This window comes from Malus sylvestris, chromosome 11 (assembly GCF_916048215.2).
Source record: "Malus sylvestris chromosome 11, drMalSylv7.2, whole genome shotgun sequence".
Taxonomy (NCBI): Eukaryota; Viridiplantae; Streptophyta; class Magnoliopsida; order Rosales; family Rosaceae; genus Malus; species Malus sylvestris.
The window spans coordinates 10,387,177-10,401,813 of NC_062270.1; the positions used below are offsets into that span (position 1 = coordinate 10,387,177).

Here is a 14,637-nt window from a genome sequence, read left to right on the forward strand (position 1 = left end):
TCATTTCGGTTACAAATCGTAAGACCAAAATCTTCATGAGAAAGAGGTTGGTGTGCAAAAATATTTCTCATAAAAACTGCCTGCTCTCCCACAAACCATACAATTTTTCCTTCTCCTAGCAATTTAGACATGATCAATATGTGTCATTTTGGCAGAAAGGTCAATAAACTTCCAACTTCCTCGCAGTCAACTTCGTTCATTCCATAACAAACTTTAGGACACAACACACATCCCCCTCCCTCTCCTCTCTCTCTCTCTCTCTCTCTCTCTCTCTCTGATCCGAACAATTTTGAAAGGAAACCATCTTTCTGCCACCTCCTTTCTTGAAACCAAACTCAACAGAAATGGGAGGTAGCAGCACCAACAGCAACCACAAACTCCAAGACTCCGAAAAGAAATCGTCACCTGCACTAGTGGCTCCTCCAATGATAGGCTTCAGAGCCACCCTCACTTGGGTTCTCCTCACCGTTTCTGTTCTCTATGTCATCTACTACTCCAACCGCCTTCTCTACGACCGCCAAGATTGTCCAACCACCGCTGTAGATCCCTCCACCGAACGGCACCTGGAATCCATCTCCAATGCCACTACTTCGGCTGATCTAAAACTCGGGGAGGACCACAAAGAAGGCGACGAAGAATCCCCACAAGTGGCTGCACTTTATCAAAAGCCTCGGGGATACGACACGGAGCTTAAACACATTATGTTCGGGATAGCTGCTTCCTCAAATTTGTGGCAGAAGAGGAAGGAATACATCAAAGTTTGGTGGAGGCCTAACGAGACTAGAGGGGTAGTTTGGTTGGACAAAAGGGTAAGGACTAGAAGAAGTGAGGGGCTACCCGAGATTCGGATTTCAGGAGACACAAGCGGATTTAAGTACACGAATCGTCAGGGGCGGCGATCTGCATTGAGGATTTCAAGGGTGGTTTCGGAGACATTGAGGCTTGGAGTGAAAGATGTGAGATGGTTTGTGATGGGGGATGATGACACGGTTTTCATCGTGGAAAATGTGGTGAGGATTCTCAAAAAGTATGACCACACGCAATTTTATTACGTGGGAAGCTCGTCGGAGAGTCATATTCAGAACATATTTTTCTCGTATTCTATGGCGTATGGTGGAGGAGGTTTTGCTATAAGTTACCCTTTGGCAGTGGAATTGGAAAAGATGCAGGACCGGTGCATTCAGCGCTATCCCGCATTATATGGCAGTGATGATCGAATGCAGGCTTGTATGGCTGAACTAGGCGTGCCACTGACCAAGGAAACTGGATTTCATCAGGTAAGAGGGAAACAAAACATGAAAAATGTTTGAAAATTGGCAACTGATCTGTGTTTTTTCCTTTTTCTCTGAGCATTGCTTGAATCCGAAAACTTTGGATCAGCCATTTTCTGTGTCATCTGCTACTTCATTTGGTGACCAGAATTTTGTGATTCTAGTACTTTGCATCAGCCATTTTCTGGCTTCATTTTTCGTGGATTTTTCATCAATGAAATTGAATGTGATGGAGTTTCAGATGTCATTTTACATTTCTTGGTATGCAAGAATTGTTGAAATAACTTGCAAATACAAACTATGAACTCTGTTTCTTGTGCTTGTGCAGTACGATGTGTATGGAGACCTACTAGGCCTTCTGAGTGCACATCCTGTGACTCCTATGGTGTCACTTCACCACCTTGATGTAGTTGAACCAGTTTTCCCGCACATGACTCGAGGGAAAGCGCTTCATCATCTATTCCAATCCGTCAAGCTCGACTCGGCTAGTATAATGCAGCAATCAATCTGCTACGATAAAGATCGATACTGGTCCATCTCTGTTTCATGGGGCTATGTAGTTCAAATCATTAGGGGAATCATGTCTCCAAGAGAACTAGAGACGCCCTCAAGAACCTTTCTGAATTGGTATAGAAGAGCTGATTACACAGCATATGCATTCAACACTAGGCCTGTGCCCAAGCACCCATGTCAGAAACCCTTCATTTTTTACTTGAGCTCAACGCGGTATGATCAAGGTGGAAAGAAAATTATTGGCTACTACACCCGTCACAAATCTCCCATTCCTCACTGCCGATGGAAAATGGCGTCACCAGAAGTAGTTGATTCCATCGTAGTCTTAAAAAGGCCGGATCCTCTTCGTTGGGAAAAGGTATGATTTTTCCAGCACATGAAATTTGACTCGTAACTCGAACGCATCGTTTCTTTTACAACACATAAAAGCATGTATCAATCAAAATTATGAATTAGGGTTACTGGTTTTACTGCATTCACATTGATCCTAATACTATCCTCATATATTTCGTTCATAATTCCGTTTCTAACTGAAAGAAACTTCCTTTTGCAGTCACCGAGGAGAGATTGTTGTAGAATTCTTCCATCGCAGAAGAACTCGACCATGTACTTATCGATCGACAACTGCAGAGTAGGTGAGGTTAGTGAGTTGTAGAGGCTTGTAGGAATAGGGAACATCTCTCCTTGATCTATTTTTGTATCTGGTTCTGTTTCCCGCGGTCTGAGAGTTTAGAGGGTTATAGGAATAAAATCAAATGGCAAGTTTTGATGGGAATAGAATACGAAAAGGTCCCTTGTTAAATTTAGCTTCAATAGAAAGTTCATAAAATATCATCAATGGTGAAATCAGACAGCTACGAATTGGAAATTCATTGCTCTTATTTTTTATGTAAATTTGAACCGAGTACACTATTCACCGTTGTTATCTCTGTAAAGTCTAACTACGACAAGTTCCTTGCCGGTGCATTCAGCGTATCAAGTAGATACATCTATGAACGTCTTCTCCTAGCTTCGCATGAATCGCAGTTCTAAGTTGTTTACAAGATTGACAAAAATAGATTCGTAAAGCTGTTTTACTGTGGTGAAAGAAAATTGGTTATCTTTCAGTTTCGCCCACCACTTGGAACTTCAGTTGCATTGTTGACCGTGAGATTCTGAGGAACTGTGGCTACTGGTGACATGGCCACGGCTGCCAGGATTGCAATATCAATTCGAGTCTCGTTGAGAAGGAGCGGTATCTCAGTTTCGACTACAGATGTAATTCTTCCGTCGATGTTCACCACTTTTACTGTTTTCGAACAAAGGCAACAGATGGTTGATCAGAAAAAATTAAATTCCTCTCACTTACACAAACAACCACATGATCATATTCAGAGGTATCATTTTCTTGAAGAATCAAAGAAATAACTCAATTTTCTTTCCCGATAAACCAGTTTAGAGCAAATGAACGATACCCCATTTCCCCAAATGGTAATTTATCTTCACAAACGTAATGAACAAGAAATCGAAACAAGCAAAACCAATTAAAACCAAGAGATTGAAACTTTGTCCAAATCTGCAAGCCAGAACAACCACCCCATAGTCATATACAGAAGTAGCGATTTCAAAAGAATCAACGCAATTTCTCAAGTTTTCCTCCCAAGAAATGAAGTTCGGAGCAAGAAAATACCCTTTTCCCCAAATGGTAACTTGTTTTCACAAACAGAATGAATTATGAAGTAGACATCAAATAAGCATTTATCAAGAAACAATAACATAAACCCATCAAAGAAATCAAGCAGAGAACCCGAAGAGATCGAAATTTTTGACAGTGCCTGATTCTGAACAGAAATCACATGTATAGCAAAAAACTCATAATTCATATACAGAAAGGACCAATTCCCCAAAGAATCAAGGCAATTAGCAATCACCCAATTTTCTCCAACCAAGAAACAAATTTTCTCCAAACAGAACTACAGAAATTTATCTTCAGAAACAGAATTAATAAGGATCCCATCAAAGAAATCAAGCAGATAAAACCAAGAAACCCAAATTTCGCGTCGAAATTTGCAATACCTGAGACGGAGAACCACCAGAGCACGAAGAGGCAGAAGAACACGATCACCGGAATGGCATGGACGCACTTCTCCACCGACCTTGAAGAATCCTCTTTCTTTCCAGCGCCGGATCGCGGGTCGTAGACGGGGAGTTCATCCGCGCTGGCTCTTGGAGTGCTGTTGTGGTGGTGCTTCAGCTGTGGCTGCTGCTGCTGCGAAGCTGCGCCGCCGCCGACAGTCGCAAAAGCTTGATCTTCGGGTACTCGAGAGGAGTAAGGCGACCAAAATCTCTGCTGCATTTTGGGTTGTGAAAATTGTGACCGAGAATTTGTGGGACTCTGAATTTCTGAGGATCGCGATTTGGGTTTCTTGGGACTGAGGATTCTCAACGACTTTGGGCGGGAACGAAGTCTTCATCACGTGCGTTGCACGTGAGTTGGATAGGTCGGCGACTTCTAGGAGTTTTATTTTCTTTGTTATGGGGCAATTGGGCCATAGGCCCAATATAGAATGGACACCCAAATTCTTTGCCCTTTCCCACTATTTCTTGTTCTGCGTCAAATGAAATTTTAAGTTTGTTAAAGAGTTGAACCTTATTGTGAGAACGGGTTAGTACTAACTTTATCTTATTGTATATTGGAGGGATTCAAATTTGGATTTTGTCAAAATTCTAATCTGTATATCACCTTCCTTCACCACTTGAGCTAACCTCAACTAAAAAATCAAAATCGAAGAACAAGCAAGAATAATCCAATCAACATAAAGTAGAGCTGCATCAGGCCGAGCCAAGTCAGGCGAATAACAATTATTTATGAAAACTCATAAATACGTTCAATCGACAAGCTAAGCGCTTAAATGTATTTCTTCTCAAATCAGATGACTCTTTCTCCGCCGGACAGTGGTGCTCTCCATATCTAGTCCCTACAACCGTACAAGCCTAATTTAGGAGGTACAAGCTTTCCAAAGTGTATGAGACAAGACATTATAGTAAAGGGCTCCGAAATGTGTATAAAAATTTTGAGCCCGCCACGTGAAAGTTGCAAAGCATAACTTTCTCGCATCGTCAGTTGTAGGCCCCTTGCACACATGTTGCCCTCTCTCTTTGTTTTATTATTGCAAAATTTACTGCAACTTCATAACTTATACTCAATTCTCTCATTTTATATAATTCGTTTTGCTTAGTTTCCTGATTTATTTTATCCCTTAATGGAGGGTTCAAGTCAGGCTCTAACCAAATGTGGAATTACTCAATTGAAGAAGATGTTGCTCTATGTCATGCTTAAGAAAAGAAATAATTGATCATGACATAATCCCATAATGGAGCCATTTTAGTTACGTTATTGTGAAGAAAAAAGTTTGGTGTCAGAATTTAAATTTTTGTTTGTCTAAATGTTCACAAAAAAAAAATTATGACAACGTAGTTTTTAATTAATTCGAAATTTTTAACACATACAAAAAATTGCACCTAAAAACGTAAAAACCTTAGATTTATGGTCTAAGGACTCTCACATTGGAGGCAATATTCTTTTAGGAATAGAAAGATTCCCTTTAAGTCCCTAATGAGTCTTCAAAAGTAGTGATGGGAGTTCTTATTTGATTGTGTTGAAGATGGCTAAGTTGGAAAATAGTGACTTAAGGCCATAAAGTGCTTTTAGAACACCGAAAGCACTTATGACCATGTTTGCTATAAATCGCTTTTTAAATACTAAACGTAATCCTTAGATGAGTTTCGTATAGACTATAGACACACTCCTAAACACAGAATCATACCTTCCACGACTAGAACTTGTAACCAATTATAACTCGATGAGAAAAATGAACATTGTTGATAGATTTGATGACTTCCAAAAAGAATCACTCTTCTTCTCACGCGGTTTTTCCTGTACCTTTCCTCCCTCTGTTTTCAGAAAAAACGAAACCCTTCTAGTCCCCGCTTCTTGCTCCGACTTGGGGTTGGCAGAACCCAACTCACCTCTTTCTACCATCCTTCCTGACACACCCCGATCTAGACCTAGGCATGCTGGCCGTCACGTGAGGGTGACGTAGTTATGTGCACAGTGCGGAAGCAATAGAGATAAGGAAATGCGAATGAATAAAAACCGTACTACTAAAAGTACTAGTTAAAATAAGGTGCTAGTGCGAGATTAAGTGTGAAATACACAATCATAGCATAAATAGCTTAAGTGCAGTCCGACTGGACAAATACTAATTATACAACACCCAAATGTGATCCTACATTTGTAATGTTCTGTCATAACCACCGTCGAAATCCCCGTGAGCCACCAAAGCACTTCAACCTAAAACCTGAAGGGGCACAAAACAGAAAGTGTGAGTGGGCCAAAACAAAGCTTTTCAAATTCATTTCATTTATCAAAAGCGCTAACCCCTCGCCGTAAAACCTGTATAATTTCCCACAAAAATAATATATGCTATATCAGAAATCATGCTCAGGATGAAAATCCATAGAAATATACCATGCCAAAGTATCTCAATGAAATGCCATAAGTAATCCAGTTAAAATATATCAATGCCATATATCATATCAGCTGGATCCACCTAACGTGACCTGCACGGCTGAGTCTATAGCTCATAACCAATCTTAATCATATCAAATCCTGCACACGAGTTGGAACCACCTAAAGTGGTTTGTACGACAAGACTAGGTGTAAAATAAACATGCTTTGGTGCTACGATCACGTGAAGACCATACGAATGATCGCGGGTCACCTACGAGTCGGAACCACCTGTAATGGTTTGTACGACAAGCATGTGCACCTAACTTGGATCCAAGGTGAGCATATGGTGTGAGAGGTGAACATCACGTGAATGACTGTGCCTTAACTCTGGGCGGGAGCACTAACACTGGGGTAGAGGTTTATGAGCTCTCAATGCATCACATCATATCTCCCATAACTAAAGCAATCTCATATATTTAATTTATGAACTTACCTGACACTTACTTGTGCGTCCGCAGCACCAATCATAAATATATGCAACTACTAATGCATAAATAAAAATAGGCAGATACTTTGCATGACATTTCAAAACGTATAATCATTCAAATTTATTTTTTGCGAAAAATCTCAAGTATATAGGTATATATGGAAAACCAAAAGCCCACTCACTGGTATGTTGAAGGGTTGTAGCCACCGAGCCTCGATTGATGGTGCTCGTCCTATGGATAGGTCTCACCTATATGCGAAATAACTAAATAAACGTTAATTAAAGCACACAACCAAAACTAGCTAATAACTTCTCATACAATGCTCAAATGGGGTGTTTGAATATACCAACGTGATCTACTCAACCTCATGAACATCCCCATATTTTTAAAATAATTTTTGGACCACCCACGCGTGGCCAAAGCCTAACTGAGCCTAACAGCCATTAGGAATATTCCGTTAAAACCTTAATAAAAGTTAACGGCGTTACCTGACGCCGTTAGAATATTTTGTCAGACTTGACGAAATATTCTCTTTCGTCTTCCTTGGTTCGTCGGAGACCGTCGTCGGCACCACTGCGATTGTCGGTTTCTGGAAAATATTCAAACCTTCATTTCTCACTCATTTTTGCACCAAAATCCATGAAATTTGTCTCAAAATGAAAATTAGAGTGAGTAGAACACATTCTTACCACTTTCAAGCCTTGAAATCCACAGAATCTCGCTGGAGAAACCTCGAAAACTCTGGCAACCTCTGCAACTCGATGAACTCAAGTTTCCCGACGTCTAAAACACTTCAAAATTACTCCCCGAGCTTCGTGAAGACGTCCTAAAGTTTCCTAGAACCTTAAAACTCATTGAAAATTCCATGATCACAATCACATGAACAGTGCTCAAAATCTGGGATTTATGGGTTCTCGGGTTTTCGAAGGATTCACGTTCTAAAAATGGTATGGATGTGTTCCTGAGCTCACAAGGAACGTGAAGATGGCTTCCAAAACCTTGATCTGTGCCTAAATTGATTGGTTCATGAGTTGACTGTACAATTGTACGGATAATGGATGAAAACCGAGAGAGGGAGGAGAGAGAAAGGTCAACGGGTAAGGGTATGGATGTGTGTGAGTGTGTGTGGTCCTAGTTGGCAACAAAACAACCAACCACAAACTAGGAAAAATTTAGTTCTAATTGGGTCCAAACAATTAGGACTTAACATGAATTGGACCACAACCAAAACATATCACCCACAACACCAACTAACGTCTAAGGGCAATTTAGTCATTTCACGCCATCGATAAAAATAATTCAAGACGGGTTATGACACTTCCCTCTTTCTCTTCCTTCTCCACCCTATGCTTCTTCCTCTTTCCCAATATTTTCCCATCTTTCCACCATTTTCCCCACCTTTTTGTAGCCCTCCTTCCCTCTTTCCCATCCATCTCCACCCTTTGCACCTTCCATTTCCCATTATTTCCTTCATCCTCCCCCCATCTTTCTACTTAATTAGTTTTTCATTTTCTAAATTTTTTCTCTTTTGGTTTTTATTTTGACTTCCATTGTGCTTTGTTCGTTTGAACTTTGTCTCAATTCCCATGAGATGGTCTCAGATCTGGACCTTCATGGCCCTCTCCACTCCGATGCTACTTTATGTCACACGTCCTTTACCATCGGCCTCTGCCACTCGCCCCACCTCGAGTGATAAGTACGACATTCAGTAAGAAGTAAGCCAAGTTTAGTGATCCTTGAGAATAAACTATTAAGCAGAGGAAAGAACTGATGACTCACATCCCACAACACAAGAAGGATGGAAAGTCGTGGAATTGATCAAAGTTAGCCAAGTTCTCTTAGCCGTTACGTTAGGGTGACTCGAGAAAGCTTGAAAGAATAAGATACATAGAGTGTGATCCAACTTTGGAACAAGGTATGATCTCTGTTGAGAGTTCTTCTGTTCACAATGGAACAAGTAGTAGTCTAGCCTCTTCTAATACTAGGGAGGCTGTGGTTACTGGATGTTAGGCTTTATCCCTTGGACTTGTACACTATTTCTAGCTTTTAGGGACAAATTTCATTTGACCATGACTTTCGAGGTGCTTTTTCTTGGTAGCTGTTGTAGGGGTTTTTTCACTATTTGGTAGGATTATGGGACCGCTCACTGCGCGGGTGGATCGCTCACCCCCATTTTCCGTTGATCTAGTTGTTCTGTTGGTTCTTTCCCTTGGTCGTGGTGGTGGCCTTGCGATGGAGGCGTATTTGGTGGCTGCTGCTGGTTTCCTTTCCAATTTTAGGGTTTTTTTGTTATTGTCCAGCTAGTCACTTTTGGGCCTATCTACCATATTTTCTTTTTAGTTGTTGGGCTTGTTTGTAGGCAGTGGGATGCCTTTTCCTTGTACTTGCCTTTTTTAATTAGTGGAAGTTTTTTAGTTAATTTTGGTACCACTCTTCCATAAGAGAGTTTGCACGAATCTCTCTCTCTCTCTCTCTCTCTCAATAATGTAATAATAATGGATGGCCTTTTGGGATGATGAATGCCTTGGTTTTATTAGACAAAGCTTTGAATGTGGTATGCTTTCCCAATTCATTAACCCTTCGAACGATTCATGGTACTTGATCTTGTCACGTCTTGTCACCAAATAGAGCACCAAAGCAATGCAAACGTCCTCTAAAACCACTTTCCCTCAGTACCCTATATATCTCAAGTGGATGACCCACTGCAAAAAATCCTATATATCTCAAGTGGATGACCCACTACAAAAAATGGCTTGACTTGTCCAAATTTTTTCTTTTCTTTTTAAATACTATGTAGCATTGACTGATACGGATTATGAGCATATGAGATTGAAAATAAAAATCGTAATCATTGTAAAAATCATATCTAATGGCTAAAGCACATGTAAAATTAAATGATACGTAACATTGATGTCATCCCCGTCCAAAAATGCAACTCTTATCCTCTTTTTACCAACAAGGTTAAAAGTTGAGATCTTTTTACAAATTTGTTCAATGTTACTATGAAATGACACAATTCATAGTACATTTGACGGCTCTATCAGCACTTCTCGTGCAAGGATGCCAAAAATCTCGAAGCTCTTTTGGCAGCCTATAAGATATTTACCCTCCTAAACCCTAAACCCTCAAAACTCACCACACTCAACCCCTGTCACACAATAACAAATCATTCACTGGAACCTCCACCGTCCCCCTTTGAATTGGGTTAACCAGAAGAGAGGCATCTTAAGCTCTCCAACAACGATGTTCCCGGCATTACCTGCATCGATGGAGACAAGAGGAAGTAGATACGTCCACTTTGTTTTTACGACAAAGCTTGTGCACGAGAACATCCATTATTTTGCAGCTATATTGTGCTATAGAAAATGAAATTGAAACAAAAGCGCAAGCATAGACGCCTGGTGGGAAACAAAAAGAGAAAAAGGAGGCAACCGGCCAAAGAATGGAACTTTTATAGAAATCAAGGGTAACTAATCCAATGGGAAAATGTTCCTACAACGAAGCATTTTACATACAAGAAACGCCATCTCTCATGTAGGTTGTACCCAGTGCACAAGGCTCCCGCTTTACGCCATCTCTCATGTACACCGCAAAAAAAAAAAAAAAAGAGAGAAGAAAAGGCAGAAATTCTCTGTGTATGAATATTGAGGATGGCGGCAGTACCTGTTATCTTCTATGATGCAAAAATTGATAACTAGGCACATTTAACTTAATCCTCCGGCTCAGTCTCTCTCTGGCCTGTCACCTCCAATCTGCGTTATATCATCATCACTCTTCAATCTTGGAGAAGATGGACCCCTTTTCGAGGTTTGACCAGGATTGGTTCGGGGGTCATATTTCTGGGATGCAAGGTAATGCAGCGCTGTAACTATGTCGGTTATGACAGGCCGCATATTGGGCTGCTCTTGAACGCACATCGCAGCAATAGCAAGAGCTTGGTATAATCCCCTGACTGGATACTGACCTTGAAGCAACGGGTCCACCATTAATGAGAATTTCTTCCGATCTTTGAACATGGGTCTTGCCTGAAAACAATATAACGGTTAAGGATACACTCGACAATTCTGAAACCAAACTACTGGTAATTATATACATTGAATTTCTATTTACTCCACTAAAAATACTACTAACAGCCAGTATTTCAAATCTACAAGGATTGCATCGGCTAGTTTCTATGCATGTGGGGGTAAGTCAGGTGGAAATACTCGACAATTCTACTTTGGATATCAAAATATAACTTTACAAGACAATAGGGACAAAAAATCAACCGCAAAATGAAAAGAAAATAAGTACAGAAAATAAGTTTCAACAAACTGAGATTATAATACTTATATCCAGCCTCTTGGGCGGTTGGGCCCGACCTAATTAACAAAGGCTGCCAGAACCATCAGCATTTCCGATATTATTGCATACCACACAATATTTCAAAGGACAGCAGCTACCATGAAATCAATATATTCAATTCCACAGAATAAAGTGCAATAGTAGATATCGAAGAAGAGTGCAACTAGAGCTATCTTACCCATGCTACCAGGTTCTGCTCTCTGATGGGTTTTGTATTATCAATAGCTTTCCTTCCTGTGATAAGCTCCAAAAGAACAACCCCAAAGCTATAAACATCTGATTTGAAAGTCAGCTGACCTGTCATGGCATAATCCGGTGCACAATACCCATACGTACCCATAACCCTAGTAGAAACATGAGTTTTATCTCCACTGGGACCTACTTTAGCCAAGCCAAAATCCGATAGCTTTGGATGATACCCCTCACCAAGCAAAATGTTTGAGCATTTCAGGTCACGGTATATAACAGGGGGCTGCATTTTCTCATGCAGATACTCTAAACCCCTCGCAGCACCAGCTGCTATCTTCATTCTTGTATTCCAGTCAAGCACATTCCTTCCGGGTGAAAGACCTGTAAAGCAAAACAAATGTGATACTTAATTCAAACACATTGCGATAATAAGGGGCAGATGTAAAACAAAGTGAAAGGGTAATCTCGATCATACAACAAGAGCAGGATTTTGGATTGTTTCAGCTGCATACCATGCAAATGGTTTTCCAAAGATCCTAATGGCATATATTCATAAACCAATAGCCTCTGCTCTCCCTCAGCGCAGAATCCAAGCAGTTTGACAAGATTAGGGTCGTCAGCCAAACTAAGCGTCAATACTTCGACAACAAATTCCCTAAGTCCTTGGCATCCATTACGATCAAGCTGTTTAATAGCAACAACCTAGAACCACAAAAATAGCAAACTAAGGTCAGTCCTTGAGCTTATAAGTCATTTACTAAATGAAACTCAAGGAACAAAACACAGTTTTTGATACAATGGCATAAAAGGGTACGAGTAATGTCCCAGCAGAATTCAATTCCACGTACAAGTTCAAACAGTTGAAAACAATTGTACCAATTTGAGTTAAAAACGCTCAATTTAATGATAGAACTAACATTCACATAAACACTACAGACCTGATTAATTTTCTCCAAGTAACCCCTGTAAACTTTTCCAAATCCTCCTTCACCTACAAAGCAATCAGACCTGAAATTGCCAGTTGCTGCTGCAAGTTCAGCAAATGTAAATGTTTGTGCCCGCTTGCCAGTCGTTTTTCCATCGTTGGAACCCTCTATTATATTCAACTCCTTTACATCCAACGATAACTGGTCATCCTTCATCGCCTCCTCCTTTTTTACACCCAGTTCCTTTTCCACACCCAGTTCCTTTTTCACAGTCCCATTCGTATTCACTTCACGGATCAAAACGGGCAAATATACATCCACAAAGACAGGTAACTAAATGAGATTTGAGAATGCCAAGAAAAAAGACAAAAATACGGCACATGGAAACTAAAATCCAAAAATTCGACATTGACTAATTCTATCAATTTATGGGGTGAAAAATCGGAGTCATGCAAATCTAAATGCAAACAAAGAATACAAACTGACAAAATTCGAAACTAAAAGGGGTGTGGAAATGTGGAATATAGATTGGACCTTCCTAGCCAAGCAAAGAAACAAACAAAATGAATGAGCAACAGTCTGTCTCAATGAACAGAATCAAATTAAATTTATTAATTCAGCACCAGATGAGAAAATTAACAATTTAACATAAACCCAGATGAACAAAAAGGATTCAAATTTCATAAATGTGATTAAATCCCATTTCACTAGACAAAAATTCAGCCATAATTCTTTCCTCATCCGCTGCAAAATTTCAAAAATTGACACTAATCTCATGGCAAAGTCAAAAGCACCGACCTTTTAAATCGATTTTTAGGTGGAAAGAATGACCATCCAAAACCAAATTCAAAAAATTCAACCCAAGAATTATATAAAGTAAAAAAATGGAAGAAATTCAAGAACTCATACAATGGATGAAATTTAATGGCTTTTATTCACAGATTGAAAGACACACGTAAACCCAGGTAGGGTAAAGAGTACTACCCACAAAATTCAAACAGATTTAGAAAAAGGAAAGCAAATTATCAAATTATAGCATCCAAAAAATAAAACCCACAATGCCAAAAATAAAATAAAATCATCCAAAAAAATCAAATACGATCATATAAAACTTGGGTTTTATCTCAATGACCCCAGAATTAAATCAAATAATTTCGGAAAAGAATTCTTACCTTGATGATTGGGTTTGTTGGTGTTGATGTGGGTAATTTTCTTCTCTGATTCTTTGGTTGATTTCTTCGAGCAGCGAAAGCAGCTCATCGTCTTCCCCTTTTTCTTTTCTTCTTGTGCTCTCACTGCTTTTTATCTCAACTGGCGCACAAAAACAGAGCACCCAAAAAAAAGCATAGAAAACCAGCCAACCAAGAAAACAGAGCAGAAAGAAAGGAGAAAGCGTTTGCAAAACTCAGCCACAAAGTGACAGAACTCTCTTTGTACTTTTTTGTGACCCTTTTCTTTAATTTATATGGGGGAGGGGCTGGTTTGTGATGCAAATTAACCGCAAAATAAATTCCATTTTTTACCAATTAAATATTGCCACGTCATCAATTTCATTTTCAACACTGTTTCTCGCTTGTTTACTACCGCGTCTCTAATTGAAGTGAATTCTACATTCGACGTTTATTGACAAGTAGATTACGCAGTGTCGTACATGTGGTGTTGCTATGTTTAGAATTATGATTATAATTCAACTGATACGAGGTGTATCAGATAAGTATACAATGTGCCCGATTTGTATACAAGGTGTATCGTAATGGATTCCATTTCCTATTCTATGTTTTATGATAGGGATGATATTTATGTTCAACGTTTCTTGACAAGTAAATGCGCCATACATTACATGTAGCATTATTCAACTTTAAAATTATATTCATAATCCGATTAATACAATGTGTATGTATACAGTATGGATATAATTTGTATTCGACGTGTATACAATGTGTATTTGATATAACACGTTTAACCTTTCCTTTTGTATTTAGGAAAGAAGCAAAAACAAAATCTCTTTAACCAAATAATTCAGTACGTTTTAGTTAAAGTACATAGTAGAGTTAATTATAAGGCTGTTTTTGCTTGTTATTAAGTTTCTTGTATGTAAGCTTTGGTTTGATTTGTGAGTAGGAAATTTTAAAGCGAATATTGAACGACACTCTTATATGGTAAACACATTACTGAAAATCTGATGCTTTTAACTACATATATCGTATACAAAAGTCCGACTAGGTATGTAATTTACATGCCTCGAGAATGCGTTTCTACGAATCAAAATTAATCTTAGGTATAACTTTTCATATACTAAAATTAAAAGTACCCTACAATTTTTAAATTTTTTACAGGTGCACTAAGGACAACATGGAGGTTGAAAATAGTGCATATTTGCTCACCATCATATATGTGGTGTATGCTCAACATTC

At 39.3% G+C, this 14,637-nt stretch overlaps 3 protein-coding genes across 4 annotated transcripts; 1 reads left to right on the forward strand and 2 right to left on the reverse strand.

The window, feature by feature from the left end:
* Positions 1-102: 102 nt before the first annotated feature.
* On the forward strand, positions 103-2,736 carry LOC126590611 (uncharacterized). The gene is made up of 3 exons (XM_050256079.1): positions 103-1,277; positions 1,600-2,142; positions 2,338-2,736. Exons 1-3 carry the CDS (start codon positions 345-347, stop codon positions 2,437-2,439), a joined length of 1,578 nt encoding a protein of 525 aa, XP_050112036.1. The 5' UTR covers positions 103-344; the 3' UTR covers positions 2,440-2,736.
* On the reverse strand, positions 2,646-5,690 carry LOC126590613 (uncharacterized). Its single transcript, XM_050256083.1, has 3 exons — positions 5,591-5,690; positions 3,840-4,372; positions 2,646-3,072 (listed from the first exon to the last, which is right to left on the reverse strand). The coding sequence occupies exons 2-3, from the start codon at positions 4,117-4,119 to the stop codon at positions 2,888-2,890; spliced, it is 465 nt and encodes a 154-aa protein (XP_050112040.1). The 5' UTR covers positions 4,120-4,372; positions 5,591-5,690; the 3' UTR covers positions 2,646-2,887.
* Positions 5,691-9,649: 3,959 nt separating this feature from the next.
* Positions 9,650-13,663, reverse strand: LOC126590612 (probable serine/threonine-protein kinase PBL5). Of its 2 annotated transcripts, XR_007612105.1 has the most exons (6): positions 13,396-13,663; positions 12,236-12,510; positions 11,810-11,999; positions 11,287-11,678; positions 10,428-10,789; positions 9,650-10,023 (listed from the first exon to the last, which is right to left on the reverse strand). XR_007612105.1 is itself a non-coding variant. In XM_050256082.1 (5 exons), the coding sequence occupies exons 1-5, from the start codon at positions 13,481-13,483 to the stop codon at positions 10,487-10,489; spliced, it is 1,248 nt and encodes a 415-aa protein (XP_050112039.1). In that variant the 5' UTR covers positions 13,484-13,663; the 3' UTR covers positions 10,180-10,486. The 2 variants fall into 2 exon arrangements, 1 of the variants encoding a protein (XP_050112039.1); XM_050256082.1 differs by lacking the exon at positions 9,650-10,023 and having other exon boundaries at positions 10,180-10,789.
* Positions 13,664-14,637: the final 974 nt, after the last annotated feature.